The sequence below is a fragment of the Mytilus californianus genome, unplaced genomic scaffold, assembly GCF_021869535.1.
Source record: "Mytilus californianus isolate M0D057914Y unplaced genomic scaffold, xbMytCali1.0.p SCAF_4, whole genome shotgun sequence".
In the NCBI taxonomy this organism is placed as follows: Eukaryota; Metazoa; Mollusca; class Bivalvia; order Mytilida; family Mytilidae; genus Mytilus; species Mytilus californianus.
This window is the reverse complement of record NW_026262690.1, coordinates 46,528,781-46,554,827: the sequence shown is the minus strand read 5'-3', so window position 1 is coordinate 46,554,827 and position 26,047 is coordinate 46,528,781. Positions and strand designations below refer to the sequence as shown.

Sequence of the window (26,047 nt, the reverse complement as noted above, 5' to 3'; positions counted from 1 at the left end):
TGAAATGTCTCGCCAGCTTTACTTGAATTTTTGTTGAAAGTCTTCAAAGAAAAAGTTTATACTACAACTATTACTGTGGATTCATCATTAGTCTTTGGAAACCAATTTTCATTGATTTCCTGGATAGATGCAAATCACGAAATTAAATATTCAATAAAGTATTTATTTCCTATAGGCTTAAATCAAAAATTTTGGCAAAACCACGAAATCAAGTATCCATGAAAATTGGTACCCACAAAAATAAATGAATACACAGTACATAAAATTAATGTTATCAATGATCCATGAAAATGAGGTTAAGTTCAGACAGACATGTACACTAACAATCATTTGATACACCTAATAATATAGTTAACCTATTGCTTATAGTATCTGAGAAACAAACAAACATTACCAAGAAAACTCACCTTTGACCTATAAGGCATAAAAATTAGGTCAAGTTGAAATAATACTGCCAGACCGACATGTACACTGTATAACCATTCCACACACCAAATATAATAAACTATTGCTTAAAGTGTCAGAAAAAAACAAACCTAACCACGAAAGCTTAACAATGACCTTTAAACCATGAAAATTAGGTCAAGGTCAGATGAACCTGCCAGCTAGACATGTACACCATTCAATTATTCAATACACCAAATAAATTTTTTTTTTTTACTTACAGTATCTGAGATAGACTTCACATTGCCAAATTAACCATAAAAGTAAGGTGAAGCTCAGATGAACCCTGCCAATCAGGCATATAAACCTTGCAATCATTCCATACACCAAAATTAGTTGACCAAATGCTTTATATAGTATATAAAAATAAGGCCAACTACAAGTTATCATTGACCAATGAACCATGAAAATGAGGGTATGGTCAGATAAATCATGCCAGAAGGAAATGTACCATCATTCCATACACCAATGTAGTTGACTTACTGCTTATAGTATCTCCGATACGTTCTGTATGACGAAAACTTTACATAGATCACAGATTAATGACATGAGATTAAGGTCATGTGAACCCTATCTAATTAACAGGAGGACCTTGCAAGGATCCCATATACTAAATATATTTATCCTATAATTCATAATAGGTGAGAAATTTACATGACAAAAATAATACGGTTTTATTTAGCAATCGCTGAACAAGGAATATGGGGTCAGATACAAAGGATATATGACAGACTGAAACTTTGTAACAAGTCAACTGTATACAAGGTATGAAGAATCCAGGTCTTTAATATTTTACACCATTGTTACTGCAGGATAAGCATTCCTATATTTCATATATATATTTGAATACCTGCTATCTTAACATTTTATCTGAAGGATTTCGGGGTTTCCAATATGACTTTAATTGCAGGCAGGACCTAAGAGATTTTGACTGGTCATGCCAGCCATCTTAAGCAGAACTTTATAATTGGTATAGTAATAACATCTATCATCATAACGATAACAACAGACTGCAAAGCTGTAGGACATAATGTTCTGCACCTGCTATCTTAACATTTTATCTGAAGGATTTGGGGGTTTCCAATACTAAAAGACGGACTTCACCATTTCTGCTTTTATTATATGCAGACAGCAGGCCACACATGTCTGCCTTGGAAGACTAATATTTTTTCTTAAGAAATGCGATAACAATATGCAAGTCATCACATCAAAATCTGCAGTTAATATGCTGTTTTAAAATTATGCATAATAAAATGATGAAGCAAATACAACATTAAAAAGTCATTTATTTTCATTCAAAATATGTAATCATTGAGCACAGTGCAATCATTTAAACATGATTTGTATACATTCATAATAATTTATAATATTTATTTTAATATTAAATTAAGTACATGTACCAATTTATATAATAATACTTGTTAAATATTTTTAAAATATGAAAAATTCATAATTGAATTAAAATATGGCAATCAATTACTTTTCTTTGCTACAATAATATACACTAGACATAAAACATTGATTAAAAGGAAATAATTCGTTGTTTACTTTAACTTAATGCAATATTTTTGATTAATCAGAAATTATTTAACCCTTTTTATTTAAAATACTGGTATATACTGATAAATGTTTTTTTTTCTTATGTACAATTTATTCTTTGAAAAGATCTTTCCTGTCCAAACTTAATTTTTTTTACATAATACATTGCATAAACAGTACTGTATATCAAAGTTAGGGGTAATTTAATTCAGTATCATTCATTGCAGCCTTGCTGAATACCTATAAATGCAAACTGAAAAATTAATCTCAGCTCTGATAATGAACAAGAATGAATGATAAACATTTTATTCAACATAAACCTCATACCAAAGGCTTTTCTTTTACTTGGTTAAGTTTTCAAATTAAGAATGGCATATTTATGACAAATAAAAACATTAGATAAAATACCAAATAAATAACAAAATCCCTTCAAATACCCTTACATCTATAATTAATTAAAAAAAAAAATTTTTAAAACATTTGAAGGTTTGCTTTCATGCTATCTATTCTTATACTGTACTAAAAGAAGTTTATACAAAAATATAACTTGTTTTAATGCTCTAATTGTTCTTTAATTTTGTTTAAAATGATAAGGACGGACAATTTAATTGTGAAAGGCAGTTTTGAGTATCAATTTGATCAAATCATATTTCAAACATATTCTTAAAATATTTTAGTATCTGGTCGAATTTAAAGCTTGGAAAATATTTTTTTACATCTTCATGTTTGAGTATATTGCAAGTACAAGATATGAGATATCCTCCACCATAAAAAGAAAAAAGAAAAATATACAAGCAAATTAAACAGCATCAAGGTAGTTCCTGATATTCCTATCAGCTATCTCAAAAATGACTATTAATCCTGAAAAAATGGGTGCATTTTTAATTTTTAATAATAAAATTTACTTTTATATTCTTGGTTGTCAACCAATTAAACAAAAGAATGTGTGGTAGCTTTATTCTTATCAGTTTTATGGTTATTTCTGAGATACAAAAAAAACTTATGGTTATTTCTGAGATACAAAAAGACTATCAAAAGAAAATATATCATTCAATGACAAAATAAATTTTTGTTACAATCTTGATTATCTTATTGAAGACAAAGAGATAGTATTCAGGGAAGACATTCTCAAAATAAGTTATGCTTTTAAAAACTGATCTCATTTCTGTAAACACCAGCTTTAAAAAGACCTTTAAGACATTTCATTAAACCATCTCTCAAACATTGTTTATCATAATGAGATAGATATTTATCAATTAAGAACTAATCATTTAAGTGCCAGTCTTTGTAAGAATCAGGCAATTTAGAAGAATTTCGAAATATAGCCAAAAAAACCCGCCAATCTAACCCTCCTATTTTGAAGTTACCCTCATTCTGAGTTAGAAATGGTAGGTCTTTCTATTCTGGTAATTAGAGAAATATCTAGATAACTTTTGGTTAGAATGATTGGTACTTAATTTAAATATGTATAAAGCAATAAATAGTCAAAGTTTTGTCAAACTGTTTTGATGCAGCAAAAAAAAAATATGACCCCTTGAATTAAAGTTGTGTGAAGAATCAGTATGATATTTTCATAGTCCTATTGAGAAAATAAGTGATATATGCAGAACCAATATCATAATAACATAAACTGTTAACACAGAGATATGTCTCACCTTTTTGTACTTTTGATAATGCAAATGTTGAAATTAAAATAGCAATACTTTAACATGTAAGTTATGCAAATATTCAAAGTCGATGAACCATGACTGAAGGTACATGGCAAAACAATCTCCACGGAAATGAGATGTGCCAATGCTAATACAACTGCATACCAAATACCATAGACTTATCATAAGTCGTTCCCTTTCAACAAACCTAAACACAAACATTGACTTGTAACTTATGTAAAAGTTTCAAAGTCAATGAACCATGATGAGGGAGTGGGGCTATATAATCTCCATGGAACCGAGACTTGCAAATGCCAATAAATTTGCATACCAAATACATCATTGACTTAACATTAGCAGTTCATCTTAAACTGATCTAATCACAAACTAATACATGTAAACTAAGCAAAAGTTTCAAAGTCAATAGACAATGACTGAGGGGGTGGAACCAAATATTCTCCATGGAAATGAGATGTGCTAGTGCTTATACAATTGCATACCAATTAACATTGGCCTACCACTAATTGTTCCCCTTGAACTGACCTAATCACAAACTAATACATGTAAACTGAGCAAAAGTTTCAAAGTCAATAGACCATGACTGCGGGGGCAGGACCAAATATTCTCCATGGAAATGAGATATGCCAATGCTTATACAACTGCATACCAAATATCATTGACTTACCACTAGTGGTTCCCCTTGAGCTGACCTAATCACAAACTAAAACATGTAAACTAAGCAAAAGTTTTAAAGTCAATGAACCATGACTAAGGGGGCAGAGCCAAATAATCTCCATGGAAATGAGATATGCCAATGCTTATACCACTGCATACCAAATATTTTTGACTTACCACTAGTGGTTCCCCATAAACTGACCTAATCACAAACTAATACATGTAAACTAAGCAAAAGTTTCAAAGTCAATAGACTATGACTGAGGGGGCAGGGCCAAATAATCTCCATGAAAATAAACTAGACCTAATCACAAACTAATACATTGTTGACGCCGCTGCCGCTGCTGCCGGAAACAGCATACCTATGTCTCGCTTTTAAACTCCATCAAGGCGAGACAAAAACGCTTCAATATAGTGTAATGTGACAATACCCTAAAACTAGACAAATAGCAATTAAATTAAATAACACATGAAATAAGTAAATATTTATAAAATAATAATTATATATGTGAAGAATAATATTAAATTCATAAATAAATAGATAATAATTAACAAACAAAAATATAGCCATTGCCTACACCGATATGTTACTTTCATATACTATCAACAGAATGCATATTTTCACTGATTCAATCATTAAAAGTCTCAAATCACAAAGTTTAACTTAAGTGAAGAATGCTCCTACACAATACTAGGACACTGGATGTGTCTTAATGCACATAGTGCACATGTAATTTGGTTAAAAAAAAACTTTGAGCACAATCTTTACAATATATACACCTTTGGTACATGAAATTTCTTGTAAAAAACTAACTTTGGAAACTAAACACATCATATGGACAATCTGTGTACAATATATGCTGACAAATACTATGATAAGTAAAACAGTATGCTTGTGATCTTAATATCAAAGTTAGTACGATTCCTTAATGGTACACAGACTGTTGCAGTATGATGATTTGGACAAAGCTTGAATAGAACAATTTATCTAGTTTTTGTTACCTAACTCATTTTTAAACAACTGAAATAGCAACATTTATCTAGTTTTTGTTTGACTCATTAACATGGCTAAATTGGCAAGATTTATCCAGTTCTGTTATCAGACTAATTAAGAGAGGTAAATAAGCAAGATTTATCCTGGTCTTTTCACTGTTGCAAAGCTATACAATTACATTTGGTTTTGTTAAATATTAATTAAAGAAGACTTTGAGAAATATGTAAATGAAATAGCAACCAAAAAACACAAGTATGTGATTGTTGCACCATGATTCTTAGGGCAAAGTTGTATAGGAACAATTTATTAGACTCTTGTCAGAAGCAATTTCATGAGGTGTCATTCAGCATATTTGATGTCGAAAAAATAAAGCGATGAAAAAATATTACAGGGTAATGTGTAAATACTGCTCTTAAATGAAGCTGTCGCTCACACTTGTCATTTAAAAAAAAATTACCTCCCTGAAATGACTGTTGATACATTTTTTTCTGATATTTAAAATTTAAAATAACATAACAAAGTAACTATATTTAGTACAATTATGTTTGTCTGCATGATACAACTGTGTTTTGTTTAAAGCAGACTCATATTTAATACATTTGCCTTAATAGACCTTTCTAATGATGTAATAGTTATGTAACATTGGATTTTTTCCACCAGATGTTGAAAAATTGAAATTCTTTACCAGTCTTTTGTTCACATTTATTGAAAGAACGCTATTAAAAATTCAGTTATTACATCATATTTATATGTTAATACTTCATATAATTCAATTTACTTTATTCTCATATTTGTTCACTTCACACATTGTAACAGTCTTTCTTAATAAATTTATCATGCTGCATTAAATTTGAATACCACTATATGTCACGTCTGTAAAAGTACTAATGATGATTAGAAATTTGGTGCTCTTATAACTTTTAAAGTTTTTATTCAATGCTACTATAGTCTGTTGAAAGCCATTCAAGTTAGAATATATTATTTAATACTTATAAACGACATAAGAGAATCTTTGTTCATTCCTTACGTAAGAGAAAATCTCTATCTGATTTTTATGCACACACGGCAATGAAAGACATTTAAAAAATGCACACTTCAAATTAGAGATATTCAGGATCTGAAAGGAATTTCAATGTTCAAGGTGAGGAGCCCAGTTCACACAGGGATTTTTTTCCTGAGAATAAATATAATTAGTTTTTAGAGGTTTTGTAAAATAAGAAAATATAAATGTTATATGGTTTTCTTACCGACCCTGTTTTTATGAGAATTATTTTACCAACATATCAGTTTCTGTGACTTCTAACTTATTTATCTAACTACACAGCATATCAAATCTTTTGATTCATTGTCATTTTTTTTATTGATGTATACAGTGGCTAACTTCAAATAAAACGATATGTAAACACACTGGAATTGGTAAAATAATCTGCTGATTCCATTTATACAGTGATTAGTATAATATTTTTTATGAATATAATAGTTGTTCATCCTATATTTGTTAATTAAAATGTAATGATATGTAAATATAAACAAGAAAATCACATCCAAGCAAAATATATAATGTACAAGATAAATCAATTAAACATATAAATACTACATCATAATTTTTGGCAACAGATGTAAAAATGGGTGCAAAACTTAAAGTAAATCACACAATTGTTCAAAGGAATTTGATCACAGATATATTAAATAACATATTATTCACATACAAACATTCAAAAAGCATAAAAAAATGTACTTTTCTTCCTTTAATTCTACCCTAAATTGACACTCATTTTGGCCATTTGCAAAATTTGATATCAAATATAACTATCACAACAGCATCACAAATACAAAAAGAATTCTATACAGACAAAATTGGAAGGAACGGTGTAAACCGGGTTGCTTTATTTTATTCCTAACAATACCTACATATATTCTAAATAATAATAATGATAATAACATTTTTATTTGATACAACTAAACGTAAAGCTACTACCCTTTATGGAAAACTATCAAATCAATTTAGCACATTTAGACACAATATTAATTTTCTATATTTGTTCAAAATTAACCTTGATTATTTTTGATAATCTATGCTCAAAATACAAGGTATTAAAAAATTATTATGCATTTATAATAATATATCACTACATGTACTGCATTGTCCGTGTTCTTAATTATAAAGTTTCAAGAATATAACTGTCAATCTTAGAGAAATATGACAAACAATTCTCAATTGATTCAATTTTAAGAGAATTCAATCTGGGCATAAATGGTAAATGAATGAATTTATATCTTGCATACTTATTCTCTCAATCTACAACATCAATAAATTTACAATTACAATCATACAGGTGTAATACCACCATTGATTTTCCCCCATTAGTCTTTGTTAAGTTTGCACTTTACAAAAAATTGTGCAGAATTTATCTTTGTTTCAAATAAAGAAATACTTGGCATAAGTAAAGTTTTATTCTGTCCAGTACTATAGACAAAATTTCACGTAACATTTCATTGCATATACGAAAATAACCATCACTGGGAGTTAACCAATCAAATTATCACCCCTTTTTTACCTGTGTACAAGCTTTAGTAACCATGTAACCTAAAGTTTCCAAAATATTCTATAGAAACACCAAATAAAAAAATAATGGTGCTTTGAAACACCTAAGATATATGTTTATGACTCAGAAATTTTTTACTGTAATGAAATGTAGGATTAATTTCCTACAACTGTCAAATTCAAGGGAATATTTTTTTTCGACACTTTTTCGTATGCAACTGGATGTGACGTACTATGATTTGGTGGTATTACACCTACAAGTAAATATGAATTTAAAAGAAATATTTCACCAGAAACAATTTGGCATTGAACATTTTTTTATTTAAGTTAACTAATTCTATTTCAATTTTATCAAGAGATATGACCTTTAATTTACACACTCAAGTTTATTAGACAATTTTGGTGTTTTTTTCTTGATTTTTATATGAGAGGCAGTACTTTAAATGATAATCAAACCTAATGACTAGTGTCGGAAGAATAGCAATATTTACAAGGTTGTGTAATTAATGAATGACCAGCATTTAAAATACTTCTACAGTTTACATATATGTACATGAAAATGGCTATGATCATTCTGGAATAATATGATGATGTTATATATGTATATATATGTATCTACAACAAGATCTTATCCAATAAAAGTATAATACATAATATGACCATTTGACAAATCGCAAAGACAAATATTAGAAAAAGACTAGACAAACATGACAGCATTTATAAGATTACATGAGGAACATATCAGAACTCATCATTATCCTCCTCTTCCAACAACGGTAAGCTCAGATGACCATTTCCCACTTTTCTCTTCTCTTTATTTGGGATGGTGTTATGATTCATTTCTATATCTAAAGCTTTTGATCCTTTAAAAAATCCAGGTGTAGTTTCTTGATCATCTAATAATCCTGTTCAGAAGAAAGAAGTAAAATTGCTTTATCTAATGGTAAAAAAGTTTTAAAATTAGTCAACCAGAAAGAAACTCATTTTGGATTTGTAACTTATTTATACATTTATAATTAGTGTAAACTCAATATCAGCAAAGAAACCTGAAAATGGAGAAGACAAGAGTGCATATGCTGAAATGGTTTGTTTGCTTTACCGATCATAACTGAATTTGTGTTGCAAGTCTTTAGTATTAATGTTTTGCAAAGCATCTCATAAACTTAACATGAATGATGATCCCTGTCAATGAGGTCATGGTCAGATGTACCCTGCCACTTTACCTTCATTCCTTACACTACAAAAACTTAACCTTGATCAATGAACCATGTAAAAGGTCAAAGTCAGATGAACTCTGCCAAATGGACATGTTCACCTTGCCAGAATTAAAAGTATAAATATAATTTTCATAATGCTCATAGCATCTGAGAAAAGGACCTAACTATAAAATCTAAATGTTGACCAACAAGTACATTTATCAGTAAAAAATGGAAAAATAAAAAATAAAAGTATTTTCATAATTTTCTCTGGAGGCTGTCGTTAACTAGATCATGAAGAAGCTTCAAGTTTCATTCAATTCCATAAAGGTTTGACAAAGGTATTGAGGTATAAAAAACTTTAAACTCAGACTGAACCTATATGTTGACAACTTTTGTTACACGTGAGACAAAAATCAGCTTAATATCTGGTTAGATGGCTGAAAATTGAGAAAAAAAATGTTATTGAAATTAAAATTTTAAGTTAAAGGACCATTATTTTGTCAAATGTTAATCGATGTACTTAAATAGCAACATTATAAACATACTAATAAAAAGAAGATGTGGGCATACAGTTTGAACTCAAGCTTATGGCAAATTGCTAAGCCATATACAATCATTGTATGACAGATGACGCCAAGATAAAAGTAGTGGCAAAATACATGTGTTGATGAGGAAAACCCCAAACAATCAGTTAGATTGATCAGAAAAAAAAGTGCTATATGCCATCTAGAACTGAAAATTCTCAGCAGTTTCAATGACTCAGGGTCAAATGTTTACAAAGAAATGCATGTTGAGATTAGCAGCATATATGCCTTCATCAGGATTTATTGTTTGTTTTTTTAACACCTCTTGAGCACACTTTTCTATATCCTGGCAGCCAGTTTTTAGAGATGGATGAATTAAAGAGTACCTGAAGAACCACCAACCTTTTAATAGCAGAAAAATTCTAGTCAATTGAGATTGGGAGTTGAACATACCTTCAAAAAGCGTTTGAACTCACAGGCTCAGTGTTTACAGGTTAATGATCATTGTAAAAGAACTATTTAGACCACCAGCCTTCATCAGGAGAGATGGTAAAGTCCTTGTTTTACTTAAAGGAATCCCATTATTTACTCTTAAACAAAAAATAAGTTACAAGTATGGGTAGTGTGTACACAAATAAAAATAATTGATGATTGTAAAAGATAAACTTAATTCCATTTTGAGTTTGAAGAGGAGTAATGCTTGGCCTCGGTTTGGAGAATTTGCAAAGTCAATGTTTTGCTGAATGAAATTTCAAAAGTACATATGTTGAGAAGATACATGTAGGTAGTAGAAGATGAACACAATGTCATCTTGTATAAGGGGCATTCTCAAACTTTAAAAAAAATGTATTCATTGGTTTAGAAACAGCTGCCAGTGTGAGGTTGTATCTGATGTACTTACTGACATCAGCTGTACACCCAAGTATGCTAATAAGACAACTCTGATAATGTGATGCAGTGGGTATATAAAATCACAAATTTTTTATTGCATATAACATTTATTCCGGTGAAAACTAAAGTGGAAAGCAACTGTTGGTGCTGTTATCGGTGAAAAAATGTGTTTTCCTGGTCTTTGAGCAAAAAAATCAGTCAAGGGAACAGTAGCAATTTCTGTCCATTAAAAAATACTCTCAGTGACAGTTTTATAACATAGAGTCATTAATTCCTGTCTTTTAATATTTTATCAATATATGTGTAATTGCACACAATTTTGTAGATATAGCTTATCAAGAAAATTAATAATTCGGGTAGCTACATGAAATTAGACTACTATCAAAACTTTGCATAAAATAGGGAATGGGTCATCTATAACAATTTGATGAATTTACTTATTATTCATAAAAACGTACATAACATTCAAAAGATAAAGTATTTATCCCGATTTAACCTTGAACACATTAGAAGTTTACACACCATGACTCAAAGTCGTAGGTACATCACATAAGCTGACAGCATTGTATTCACTAGAGGGGTATAATTATATGTTATGAACATATGTAATAGTTAAAATTATTTAGTTATTTTTTTCAATGTTAATTTCTAATCAGTTCTTCTAAAATACCTGTTATTTCTAATTCATATGTAGGTAATGGTGTATCTCCTTTGATAAGATACAAAATGGACCTAGAATGCCACAACAGATGTATGAGTACCATATATGACAAACAATCAGCACCATTTATAATGTCTGAAATAAAAATAACATGAAACATGATAAATATAAAAAAATAATTCAAAAACATTATAACACTACACATATAAATACCAATGCAGTCCTAATTTTCTCTCGTCTATGAATGTTTTGTGTGAATATACTAGTTTTTACGTTTCTCCAATCCGATTAAAATCTTTTACTCTGATCTGTTAGATTATGCTTTCACTCATGTAAGACATACATGTATAAACATCCCATAAGGGGTCATGTTCAGATGACCTTAAGCTTGTATGCAATATTTTAATCAAACAATTATTTTGAGTGACCTCTGACACTTTGTTTACAAAGCAGTAGGGGCAATAACTCCTTATTTAGCCCAAATATAAGTGCAAATTAAAACATTACCATGCATGTTCTTACATTTTCACAAATTTCAAATGATTAAGCAAGTTACCATGGCAACACACCATGACAAAATTTGTATATCTACTTTAGTTTCTTGATTTTCCTTAATTTTCATCAATTATATATTTAGGATTGGAAAAGTAAGTATGCACTCAAGAAACAATGAGAAACCTATTGTTATTTGCTGAGATCATTTAGATAGGTTATTTTTCTTCTTTCTTTTCTAGTTTTCTTCAGAGAATGTCTGTACCAAGTTAGGAATATGGCAGTTGCTTTTCACTTATTCCTTTGATTGATAGCGTTTGATTTTGTCAGTTTTTATAGACTTCCCCCCTTTTTGAATTTTCTTTGGAGTTCTGTATTTTTGTTATATTTTTTTAAGAAAGCTTTTCTAAAATTATTTTGTTGTTTCTATTAAAGCTGTGCATGATGTTTCCTTAAAGGAAATATAGATGGAAAACTGCATAAACTCAGTTGTCTTCTTCATTTTCATGAAAAAGGTGCATATAGTGACATAATTGTGGTATCATAACATCAGAATCTTGTGTTATTCATCTTATATTTCTTAACAAACAAGAATGTGTCCATAGTACACTGATGCCCCACTCGCACTATATCATTTTCTATGTTCAGTGGACCCTGAAATTGGGCACAAAACTCTAATTTGGCATTAAAATTAGAAAGATTATATCATAGGGAGCATGTGTACTAAGTTTCAAGTTGATTGGACTTCAACTTCATCAAAAACTACCTTGACCAAAAACTTTAACCTGAAGCGGGACAGACGGACGAATGAATGGATGGACGAACAACGCACAGACCGAAAAAACATAATGCCCCTCTACTATCGTAGGTGGGGCATAAAAAAAATCATCATTACAGGGCAACTCTTTCTATAAGGAGTTAAGTGACAATTTCACCTAAGTTGATTTATTTGCAGATCTCGTCTTGCTGATAACTTTTGCTGTTTATAATTTTTCTTTATCTACTATTGTTCTGGCAGAAGAGGAGAATATTTTTGTAAAAGTAATGGAAGACGACAAAAGACGACAGAGGCCAAGTGATAATAATAGCTCACTTGACCCCTTGGGTCAGATAAGCTAAACATGCTAAAAATGAATAAAATAATGAAACTTTAATGCTTTGCTAAGTTGAGAAATATTACAATCAGTTCAGTGCATAAAATACATGTATGAACCATGTCAGGAGATAAAATGGTAAGATCATAGAATTTCAGGACATTATAAACGTATTTACACTTTTGTTATTTAGCTATATTTTGCCTCCGAATGACCTTAGATCTACTCCGAATCACCTTTTGACGTCAGGCAACAATCATTTTTTAATTGTGACGTCAAATGTTTTGAATTATGATGTCAAAGTTTACGGGAACCTGTGTGATTTTACGTAATGGCGAACAAATTTGATACAAGTTTTAATACATCTATTCAGAAACATGTTGCAGTTTATCTGACGAACTGAATATGACCCCTTATTGGATGTTTTCAGATGTATCATGAGCAACAATCAAATCTAAGGAGCAAAGGGCAAGATCTGATAGTTATAATATTGATGTTTCATCATCTTTGGTGAGTCCCCACCAAGAAATATATGTACCCGAAGTAGTAAAGAGAGTTACTTCAAACAGGACTAATTATAAGAAAGCATTATGGTATAAAAAAGTTATCAATATGCACTTTCAGTCCTCTGATTTTTTTGGTACATGACAAATGGGGACATTTTTCTCTCCAAATTATTATGTAAGTTTAATGTTACTTATATAATTTAAATGTAGACTTTACTATAACTATGAATAGGCATTTTTCTAACTGGTACATTAGTATCATTTTTTTAAGACTAACCAGATCTAGGTTAAGACAATGTATACATACTTGTATGAACATGAAAAAGATCAAAAAAAAAAGAAAAATTTCTTAAATGACAAGTACATGCATGCACCATTATTTTACAAAGTCAATAAATGTCACATTCTATGTGGAAAGTCCTTTTGAACATTTGATAAATCTGTTTGGCATTTATATCTATTGATTACAGTTCATATATATATATATATATATATATATAAAGTGCCTAGAAAATCAACCTAACAATGTTAGAGTAGATTTGATTCTTTACTTCCTCCCCAAGCGGGGCTGGAACCTGTACTTTTCACTTCATACTTCTACGGCAACACCGCCTAGCATTGCGCAGACGCCTTATCCCCTCCTCTAACTATAGCTGATAAAAATCAGCTTTCGTTTCGGGAGGTGTTACCTTCTCGTAGGAATTAAACAAGGACATCTAGACGCAATACACAAAGTATTTTAAGTGTACAGAAATGATCATCTACTCATCTCTTTAGTATATATATATATATATATATATATATATATATATACCATAATCAAACTTCTTCACTTCATTAAATACATCTATCAATAATGTATTAGTCTGATAAACCCTTTCCTTGTCATAGAAATATTTATGGCACTTACAATACATATTTAACACCAGATGTTTCAAACATGATTTAGTTTTTTACTTGATCATGTTGATATATTTTATATAAAAATTAAGTTGACACAACTGTTTAATTTGTTTTCATACATTCTGCTTTGAAACTTTTAATGCTGACACAATGACTGAAGACATATACATTTTGTACATGCAAACATGTTTCAAAAATAAAACAATTTGTGTGTACAGTATGACAAAATCTAAACTTAATATAAAAGCTACTGAATTTTTGTCTCTGTATTTCAAATACATATACATGTAACAGTCCTAGTTCAGATGGAGAACTGGACAAACATTTTTAAGATCACCTCTAGTTGTGAGAGAGAGATATTTTTAAAGTTAATTATTAAGCTAAACTGTCAAAATGGTCATGATTCATTACATAATTCAAAGAGATATAGCAAATTTTCTCCCTTAATATGCCCCTGATGACAGTATATCTTAAAATCAATAGCAATTATTAGCAAAAAATACATGTACAATGTATATATAGTTTTCAATAACCCACACTTATTTTTTTTTAAAATACGTGGAATTTTTTTTTCAACACTAGAAAATGGATGCCAGGATAAAAATATTTTATTTCTTTTATTTCTTCTTTCTTTTGAATTACTCAATGTTATGAATAGCAGAATATCAAACAAAATCATTGAATGAAATGATTCTTTATTATTATAAAATAAAATGTAATCAGTCTCAATAGGCACAGGAATTCCCTACTAATTCTACAACAAAATTTGATAACATCATTTCAAACTTAAGTGATGCATGTACTTTACTGATTGTTAATTACATATCCTGTGCATATACTTCAAATAAATATTGCCCTCACATACATCTATGCAGGTACAAAAATGCACTTATATACAGAAAAAACAGGACATAGTGATGTATTATGAAAACTTGTACCTATTTATTGATTTATTGTTATATCCTACATGTATCTGTCTTTGTAGAGTTAACAATATCCATTTTAATGGGATATTTGTTAACTAGGCATGCTTTTCTTTTCTTTTTTTTACATCAGAAATTAAATTGTTTTGAAAAGGATGTACATGTAATATAAAGTATTAAAATATGAATTTTTTCACTTTAAGCAGGACGTACCAATTAAGGGGATAATCCTGTAACATTTCCATTTTATCATGTTTATATGCATCTTTCTATTATTTTACTTTGTCCAAGGATATGGGCAATGATTTCCTGAAGTACACCTACATGTACATGTAAAGATTTAAATGCATTCTAGAACAGCAGTCTCCATTTGTCATGTTTATCAGGTTATGAGGAAAATGTTCTTTTTTTTCAAATTTGTCCTTTAAGGAATTAACAAATTGCTTTTTAGCTGATATACATGTACATGTATTACACACTTCAAATTTTATGGCCTAACTGAGTTTTTCTGATAGATACATTGTACATCTTTTCGCTGCAGTATCGTTCTCTAGGCCTACAAATAATTAAAACTACTAAATGGAACATGCTGTATCTAAATATAGAGACACTTGCTTTTCTACAATAATGATTTTTCTACATGTAGCTAAATATTTTTTCAATTGCAATGTAATTAATTTAAGAACTTACTTAGAAGGACTTTATGTTTCCACAATGCTGAGAACTGTGTACTGATGATAGCCAAGATTGGCAAGTATATGAACCAAACCAGGAAATAAGCACCAAACTGTTGAAGAAACAAGAGACGATCTGGATGTTTACTGTATTTAACTATCTGTCGCAACTCTACCATGAACCATACCATGATGAAACATCTAAAAATCAGTGTGATGTAACCTGGCCATGTCTGCCATTCATCTATATTTGATATCACATCAACTTCAGTCTACAAAATAAATTGGACATTTTGTACTGAAATACTGAAAATGAACAAAAATCATTTTTCAAATATTTGCATCAGTCATTATCAATTAATCATAAAAAAGCTTCTGCCATAGTTTCATGAAATTCTATAAAGGTTTAAAAAAGAATTTGATGTGTGACAAACTTTACCCCCAGACTGTCTGTATTTACTTGTTAAATGTAAAAAAAAGTCCATTTATCAATTGAATAAGGAATAAAATGCTCCGCAGGGCGCAGTTTGATACGACCGCAGAGGTCGAACCCTGAACAGTTGGGGCAAGTATGGACACAACATTCAAGCTTGATACAGCTCTGAATTTGGATTGTGATTAAATACATGTATTTGACACAGCATAGGTTTCTGACACAGAATAAATGTGGTCTAAGAACTTAAAAATTTTAAATTGGACATTCACCTATTATGGTCCAATATCCAAAATCTAAATACATGGTTAGATTCAGCATAACAAAGAACCCCATACATTCAATTTTTGTTGAAATCAAACAAAGTTTACTTTTGGACCCCGATTTGGACCAACTTGAAAACTGGGCCCATAATCAAAAATCTAAATACATGTTTAGATTCAGCATATCAAAGAACCCTAAGAATTCAGTTTTTGTTAAAATCAAACTAAGTTTAATTTTGGACCCTTTGGACCTTAATGTAGACCAATTTGAAAACGGAACCAAAAATTAAGAATCTAAACATACGGTTAGATTCGGCATATAAAAGAACCCCAATGATTCAATTTTTGATGAAATCAAACAAAGTTTAATTTTGGACCCTTTGGACCTCAATGTGGACCAATTTAAAAACAGGGCCCAAAATCAAAAAACTTAATACACTGTTTGATTCAGCATATTAAAGAACCCCAAGAATTCAAGAATAAAACCCCATTGAAATTGGTCAAGAAATAAGCAATTTATACGAAGTATCTTCTTTTGCACAATACTGTGCAATTGAATATTTCTTGCTATTGCGCAATACTGTACAATTGACAATTTCTTGCTATTGCGTAATATTGTGCTATTGGATATTTCTTGCTATTGCGCAATACTGTGCAATTGAAGATTTCTTGCTATTGCGCAATACTGTGCAATTGAAGATTTCTTGTTATTGTGCAATACTGTGCAATTGAAAATTTCTTGCTATTGGACAATACTTATTATATAATAATTTACACATCCTGTTTGGTGTGTATCTCCTACCATATCATTATTATTTGCTTTTAAATATAAATCAGAAATAACCAACTTAAAATGGAAAATTTTAAAAGAAAAAAAAAAGGAAAAAAAAAAAAATCCCCCCCCCAAATTTTTTGAACCCCCTTATGATTCATCACCCCCAAACTCAATCCCAGCCTTCCCTTTGTGGTATGGTACCTTGCAGTACAGTTTCAGAGAGATCCATACACTTGAACACAAGTTATTGTCTGGAAACTAGAAAAATGTGTTTTTTGGCCCCTTTTTGGCCCCAAATTCCTAAACATTTAGAACAATTACCCCCAAACTCAAACCCAGCTTTCCCTTTGTGATATGGAACCTTGTAGTACAATTTCAGAAAGATCCATACACTTACACACAAGTTATTGTCCTGAAACTAGAAAAATGCTTGTTTTTGCCCCTTTTTGGCCCCTAATTCCTAAAATATTGAGGCAATTACCCCCATCATCAATCCCAGCCTTCACTTTGTGGTATGGTACCTTGCAGTACAATTTCAGAGAGATCCATACACTTGAACACAAGTTATTGTCTGGAAACTAGAAAAATGCTTATTTTTGGCCCCTTATTCCTAAACGTTTTGGGCAATTACCCCCAAACTCAATTCCAGCTTTCCCTTTGTGGTATGGAACCTTGTAGTACAATTTCAGAAAGATCCATACACTTACACACAAGTTATTGTCATGAAACTAGAAAAATGCTTGTTTTTTTGTCCCTTTTTTGGCCCCTAATTCCTAAAATTTTGAGGCAATTACCCCCAAAATCAATCCCAGCATTCCCTGTGTGATATGAAACCTTGTGGTACAATGTCAGAGAGATCCATACACTAACACACAATTTATGTCTGGAAGTTACAAAAATGCTTATTTTTGGCCCCTAATTCCTTAACTGTTGGTACCATAACCCCCAAAATCAATCTTAATCTTCCTTTTGTGGTATTGAACCTTATGGTAAAATTTCATAGAGATCCATTCACTTAAACTAAAGTTAGAGTGCGAAAACCAATGTGTCTTCAGACGACGACTTCACCAACGTCATACCAATATACGACCGCAAAAGGTCGTATAAAAACAGTATAAACATGATAAACAGGTATGTCACAGACCTTTTGAAAAAGTAACCATTTTTTTCAGGTGATTTACAATTTGTTTTCAAGAAAAGAGATGTCTTTTCTCAAAGCAATGAATCCAAGGTCATAGTAAAAATTTCCTGTAAACAATACAACATGTACTTGCATTTGGCTGTAAATTATTACATTTACATATATCATGTATATATTAGTATATTTTGTGTTCATCATCTTTGTTTTTCTTGAAAAAAAATGTTCTTTCCATCATCATGATCATTGGAAACTTTTAATGCGTAAAATGGGACACTATACATGTAATCTGTAGCTTCTTGGTGAGCTTGTCATGTACATGTAACAATCCAGGGTTGCTCTACCAAATGATGAGATAAACAATAGGCTGTTTCGTCTTTAACTCTAAATCCCCAAATAGAAAAAGCAATTGGTTTTAACTCTAAGTCTCCAAATAGAAAAGACAATTAGCTATATATATATATAGTTTTCCAGTCAATTCCAAACTTGGTATTGTCAATTCTTTGGTTATCAGAAAATAATCATTCTGATATCACATTTAAATGGCAACATACAGGAACACATTAATTTCTCAATATGCTTAAAATACAAGTAATGTTCTCCAGCTGAGCCTAGCAATATTCAAGGTAATTTATACACTGTCCAACAGTGCCCTTACAATCTGGGTTATTGCGCTAAAGTGCCCTTTCAAACAACTAGCACCCTTCTGCCCTGACATTCAAGCTGGAACACTGATGTAGAATTGTAATTTGACTGATACAGGTGTTTTTCAAATTGCCATAAACCCAGTACATGTATATGTTTTCAATAAAATCATTTTAGATGTTTGAACTACATGTACAATGTATGGTACATGTACATAATCATGATAATAATAAATAAAATGTACTCACCAAATTCCAAATAAACAACACACAATTCAAAAGTGTGTAAAGTCCCCAAATAGAAAAGACAATTGGTTTTCCAGTCAATTCCATACTTGTTATTGTCCATCCTTTGGTTATCAGTAACAGTGTCAGCATAAATAAACATTCTGATATGACATCTATAGCATTCCCTATTACACTCAGCACATAAAATCCTACACCATTTGCAGAAAATATCATCCAATGCAGTAAGTTGCATGATATTCCTATCAGTTCCAGACAAATGCTAGCTGTTAAAATTTTTGTGATTGTGTGTTTCTGTTTAAAATAGGCATACAACCATATGGGAATAATTATCAAGTATAAAGCAAAGAATACAGCATAACTTTCCACAATATCATGATCTTCAAAAGAAAACTGATGTTCAAATGGATTCTGATGTTTTGATGCTGGATCTCCATTAACTAGCCAAATGTCATAATCAAGTTCTAAATTCTGAGATGAACGAACCCATGAACAATTGTTGGCTGTTGTATTCCTATAACAAGCTACCATACTTAAATACCAGAATCTGAAAGTAAGATTTTAGAGTTATAGAATTATGTAAATGTAAATGTGTACCAATACACAATATACAGTACTATGTATTTACTTTTATGTTGGAAAAAATAGCAGACTTCTAAATGATTCGTATAATCTTTGTGTGTTATGAAAATAAAATTTACATAACAGTGCTTTCAATGACTGACAGGTTAAAATTATTATTTAAATGACAATTTTAGGTATTTTTATGGGTACCAATTGCACCCCTTAATTAGCAGAATTGTTCCTGAGTTGTGATTCCCAGTATATGACTAAAATTGAGTAAAGACTAATCTAAATTCCATGTAGATAATATCAGTGTAAACTTATCGATCCTTAGAGTAACTTGTTCTAAAGGGTCATCAATTTAACTCTGTAATGAGATCTTTGGATATTGTTTTACCAGTACATTGATTTAATTATCAATAAATTAAAACATTTTACCAGTACATTGATTTAATTATCAATAAATTAAAACATAACTAAATATTATTGCCATACAGTTATGAACATTTATGGTCCCACATTTTGTCAATACATGTACATGTACATTTGTACTTACATTTTGGCATTGCACAAGATCATGTTTTACTTAGATATAAGAAGATGTGGTATGAGTGCCAATGAGACAACTCTCCATCCAAGTCAAAAATTATAAAAGTAAACCATTATAGGTCAAAGTACAGTCTTCAACACGGATCCTTGGCTCACACCGAACAGCAAGCTATAAAGGGCCCCAAAAATTACTAGTGTAAAACCATTCAAGCGGGAAAACCAACAGTCTAATCTATATAAAAAACGAGAAACGAGAAACACTTATGAACCACATCAACAAACGACAACTACTGAACATCAGATTCCTGACTTAGGACAGGTGCAAACAATTGCAGCGGGTTTAAACGTTTTAATGGTACCAAACCTTCACCCTTATCTGAAACAATAGTGTAACATCACAATATAGAAAGACACACTATGACTGTTTATGATATCTTTACACAAAATCTACTGGATGTGTACTGATTAATTATTTAGTCTTGGATCCCATACATGATTTTTTGTTATAAGTTGTCATTGGCTTTGAACTACCTTGTAGCTTTCAGTAATTAAGTAGTCTCAGATCAGTAATTTGTGTCTTACGCCTTTTTGTTAGTTTTGTTTGTATGCTTTTTTTTTTAATACATGTAGATGATGAGTCAAACCTTTTTCAACTGATTTATATTGTAAACATGGTAAACAAAGCTAAAAAATAAACAAGGTATCCAAAAATGTGCAAAACATGTTTTCTGGACATATCTTCAATAAAATTATTGAGAAAAGAAAGAAATTGAATTTTTTATCTCTGAAAATAACTCTCAATGCTTGCCTGTATTTACATATATACTTTGCAATGATGCAATGAAACTACAAATGTCTTAACTATTAAGTGTATATTGTTCATGTACATGTAAAATAAGCTGCTTAAATCATATTGTCCAACATAACCCATTTCTGGGGATATTGCACAGCACTGGATTTCCCACCTGGGTAATACTTTGCCAACCCTGTATAGCATGTACATATATAGACTATATATAAACAACATACATGTACATGCATAGAAGAAAATTTTTATAAAGATAAAAACGGTTTCAATTCATCACATTTACTAGTGCTTTTTCTATTTTCACAGATCTTCAGGTAATTTGACTTTTATACACAAGTGTTATAAAACAATTGATTGATGATTACATGTACATTAGTAAGATGTTAACAAATACAAGGGAGACTACATGTACTTATGTCATTTTGAAATTTAAGTAAACTCTTTAAAACATGTAAAATGGAACAAAAACTGGATCATAACCCTTGGCTAGTGAAGATTGGGTTGTGAATATTTTAGAATAATTCTTCTTTCTTCTTCCAGAGAAAATCATTTTGAAAATTGACCAAATACATGCACAATGGGAATATTTTAAATTGTCCATTAGAACAACGATGGAAATTTCTTACCCTGAATCATTGTTAAAAATTTTCATGGTTGGTTTGCTGCCTATGAACTGTCATTATACATTGTAGTCTGCACTAAATTTTTATTATAAATACATGAAAAAACATGTATACTTGCTACTTTTAATTAATGCCTGTTTTGAACTTGAGGTATTCAGAAAATTCAGTTCATATTATGAAGGTTTCAAAAATTAATTTTAGATCTCTCATGGCCCCTGAAAAATCAGGAACGTTGGCAGCTTAGTGGTACAGATAATAGAAAAAAGCCTTGTCTTACAAATGTACCATGACATTTTCCAATCCTGAAATAACTTTATTTTGTCAAGCGAAATAAAAAAGCTTCATTTGAAGTAGTTAAAATTGACTTTTACAATGCATGTAGATGCCAGGTAGATGTAATAAACTGCTTCGCTGAGCGCAGCTAGATACGCCTGCAGAGGTCCAAGCCTGAACAGTTGGGGCAAAAATAGACACAATATTCAAGCTTGATTCAGGTCTGAATTTGGATTGTAATTAAATATTTGACATATTATAGGTTTCTGAATAAATGTAGTCAAAGAACTTGAAATTGGTTATATGAATTGAATTTATATTCAATTAAAGATTTCTTGCTGTTGTGCAATACTTAGTAAATCTGTTGTCAGACTATAAACAAATAAAGTTCAATTAATTCTCAATGTCATATTAGAAATTTATGAAAATAAAAAAGGAGCTTACATCAATAGATATAAACAATTCACCAAAGTTTCATGAGAATTGGTGACAGCAATTTTGAGTTATTGTCCAAAAACTGAAAAATCACCCCTTTTTTTAATGAATAAAACCCCATAACTCAGAAATGTAAAATGTAAAATTTATAAAATTCTAAAGGGAGCTTACATCAATACATACAAACAATTCACCAAAGTTTCATAAGAATTGCTGAAAGCATTTTTTAGTTTTTGTCCGAAAACTGGAAAATCCCCCCTTTTTTTATGAATTAAACCCTGTAACTTGGAAACGTAAAATCTAAAATTTATAAAAATCAAAAGGGAGCTCATGTCAATAGATATAAACAAATCACCACAATTTCTTGCAAGTTGGTGAAAGCATTCTTGACTTATTGTCCGAAAACTGGAAAATCCCCCCTTTTCAATGAATAAAACCCCATAACTCATAAATGTAAAATCTAAATTTCATAAAAAACGAAAGGGAGCTCACGTCAATAGATATAAACAATTCACCAAAGATTTATGCAAATTGGTTAAAGCATTTTTGAGTTAATGTCCAACATGTTGACAACGGACAGATGAACAGAGGTATACCATAATATGTCCCGTAAACGGGCATATAAAAACTAAAGATTTGATTAGCCTTGCAGAATTACGTAAAATTTTGAAAAACCTTACCTTTAGAGTTAGTTAAAGATCCATTTTGTCACAAAATTTAAAAAAAAATATGCCATTTTGTTAACATTTCAACTTTTTGTCATGTGATCAGTACTGTAAAGCACAGAACTTTTCCAGCTTTTCAACAAACAGATTTGACTGTGCCAATGACCATGTTGACAAGCACTATGCAGTAAATAGGATTTGTCCTTTACAATATTTTCATTCAGTTTTTCGTATTCAAATCAGAAAAACATCACAGGTCAGAGACAAAATAATGAGGCCATCAACGAAACAACAAAATCGTAAGTTTGACAAAATGGATCTATAAATATTTCAAACTTTTAACTGATTCTAAAAGGCTACATGTAATTTGTCTTCAATTTAATTCTTACCTGTTTCAAGTGTACAGAAAAGGCACTGAATCAAGGTGAGGTACATGTAGTTGGCAAAAATATTCCAGAATAGACTTTAAAATAGGGCTTGATAATTAAGGGATTCTGAGGACTGCCAAATCAGAAAATCGGTCCGGACACAGAATATCAAAAGCCATAAAAGGGATTAGTCAAAAGAGTCGGATTCAGCAACTATGGAAAAGATTTACAACAGGAATCAGCTGTAAAATGTGAATAATGATCAATTGATTTTATTGAATTTAATTACCGAGGATTTTTCAAATCTTGAACTCTATAGGTGAACTGGTAACCAGGGATAAGATTTTTCGGTTCATCTTCATCTGGACAAAGTAGTCCCTTTGGACAAGGTATTCGTCTTAAAAAATCCTCTTTACCATTTTGTCTGCAAGGATTATCATATGCTATCTGATCAATTTTGTTAAACATCGCATTACATGCATTTGGCGAGTTAGAAGTTCTGTTTCCATGGTATTCTAAAAAATATTCACTATCTACAAACACAAACGTCAGTGAATGCTTTACTAAAGATATGTTTTTCGTTGTAATATTTCCATAAATAAATCCTTCACTGTTAGCTTTATCTTTATTGTCCGTTTTCTGAATGCCGAACTTGGAAAGGAATCTGTAATATTGAGTACTTGTGTTCCACGTCCCTTTTATGTGTAAACAAACCACATCTAGTAAAAATACATTTAAACATAACAGAAAATAGGCAAATGAATGTTTTGACTTCATTTCAAAATAATATCAAACAGTAAAAGTGAGTCGAAACTCGGAAGAACAAAATCTGTCACAGTGTTGTCATGTTGTAAATAGAATTTTTAACTTCCTTCTTTCAGAACATTATAAGACCTACTATATTGATCCCGAACTGGTTACATAAAAGATATATTTTAGGTGTGTACAAGTCAGCAACAAATATTGCTGTCCTAGGTGAATTGGGTCTTTACTCTCTGACTGCATTCAAGTCTATTAGTTACTGGTTATATCTATTAAAGGCAAAAGATAAAAATTTGATATATTGGTCTTATAAAGACAATGTTTTACTTAAAAATAGTATATTTGATAAACTAAAAGATTTTTTAAATCTTATTAGCTTTGGACATGTCTGGGAGAAGTGAAAAGGGAATAGATGTAAAAGACAAATAAACGTTTAAAGCTGGTCCAGTACTGGACGATCCTGGTCATACCAATGATGTAAACCTATTGAAGCAAGGATTTGTATAGTAAGAATACAAAAGAACAAGCTAAAACCTTGAATCTAAAACTAGACAATCCTTTGAATAATTAAACACACAAAGATGCCAAGAGAACAGACAACCATTTACATTTGCTTATTAAAGCGAATACACGAAAGAGTTACAAAACACGTTCTGAATAAAGTCGACCAAAAACTCAGTAGATTGCTGTTGTTAGAGTATTAGACACAAACAACCACCAACAAAAACAGTCCACGACTAGCTATAGAAGACCAACCAGCTTATCCAAACACCAAGGCGTAGACTATTCGAATCCGCAACCTCAGAGTTACCCATATAATGCTACATGCTATCAGTCTAGTTGGAAATATAACAAGATCTAAGCGCAAAAAATCAATGTGAATGGCGGCAAGCTGAACGACAACTACATGTACAGATAAAATATCACAACAGTCATAGTTGGTTTATTGAAATTAAGGAATTTGCTTAAAATATGCCATTACCGACTTATATGATTATTTGAACAATCCTATTTTAAAATTTCAATGGAAAAAGTAAGTTAAATCCAAAATTTCTTGGGAAGAAAGAAAAGAAGTTAGCCTTTAACTTTACTTCCCGCTACATAGATGATGTTCTCGCACTAAATAATTCAAAATTTGGCGACTACAGTGGCGGATCCAGAGGGGGTTCCGGGGGTTGGAACCCCCCCCCCCCCTTTTTTTTCTTGACGATCAATGCATTTGAATGGGGACATAAAGTTGGAACCCCCCTTTATCCTGGGTTTGGAACCCCCTTTTAAAAATGGCTGGATCCGCCCCTGGACTATCCCATCGAACTTGAGATAAAGGATACAACAGATACAATTCAGTCTGCCTAATATCTTGACCTACATCTAGAAATTGACAATGAGGGTCGGTTGAAAACAAAACTTTACGACAAAATAGATGATTTCAGCTCCCCATTGTGAACTTACCATTTCTATGTAGAAACATTGCAGCGTCTGCATACGGAGTATATATCTCCCAGTTGAAACGATATTCCAGGACTTGTATTTCGTATCATGATTTCCTTGATAGAGGGTTGCTGCTCACAATGAAGCTATTAAACCAATTAAGAGTTCCAAGTGGTGAAGTTGAAATCATCCCTTCGTAAATTTTACGGACGCCATCACGAGTTGGTTGACCGTTATGGAATATCCGTTTCACACATGCCAGCGGATATGTTCCAATTGTCGTAATTACAATCCCGCCCCCCTTCTTTTCCCCCGAATGTGACCTACCGAATTAGACTTATTACCGGGTTTGTACTA

General features: G+C 31.0%; 1 protein-coding gene across 1 annotated transcript; it reads right to left on the bottom strand.

Annotated features, from left to right (window-relative positions):
* Nucleotides 1-1,712: 1,712 nt before the first annotated feature.
* Nucleotides 1,713-24,356, bottom strand: LOC127738132 (uncharacterized). The gene is made up of 5 exons (XM_052249260.1): nt 23,787-24,356; nt 19,216-19,759; nt 15,730-15,985; nt 11,131-11,256; nt 1,713-8,751 (listed from the first exon to the last, which is right to left on the bottom strand). Exons 1-5 carry the CDS (start codon nt 24,272-24,274, stop codon nt 8,588-8,590), a joined length of 1,578 nt encoding a protein of 525 aa, XP_052105220.1. The 5' UTR covers nt 24,275-24,356; the 3' UTR covers nt 1,713-8,587.
* Between the last annotated feature and the right edge of the window lie 1,691 nt (nt 24,357-26,047).

Coding starts and splice junctions, on each gene's coding strand:
- LOC127738132 (XM_052249260.1), bottom strand. CDS start 24,274: ATGAAGTCAAAACATTCATTTGCCTATTTTCTGTTATGTTTAAATGTA. Junction 19,760..23,786: donor CAAGATTTGAAAAATCCTCG/GTAATTAAATTC, acceptor TCTTACTTTCAG/ATTCTGGTATTTAAGTATGG. Junction 15,986..19,215: donor TGTTGTTTATTTGGAATTTG/GTGAGTACATTT, acceptor TTTATTTTGTAG/ACTGAAGTTGATGTGATATC.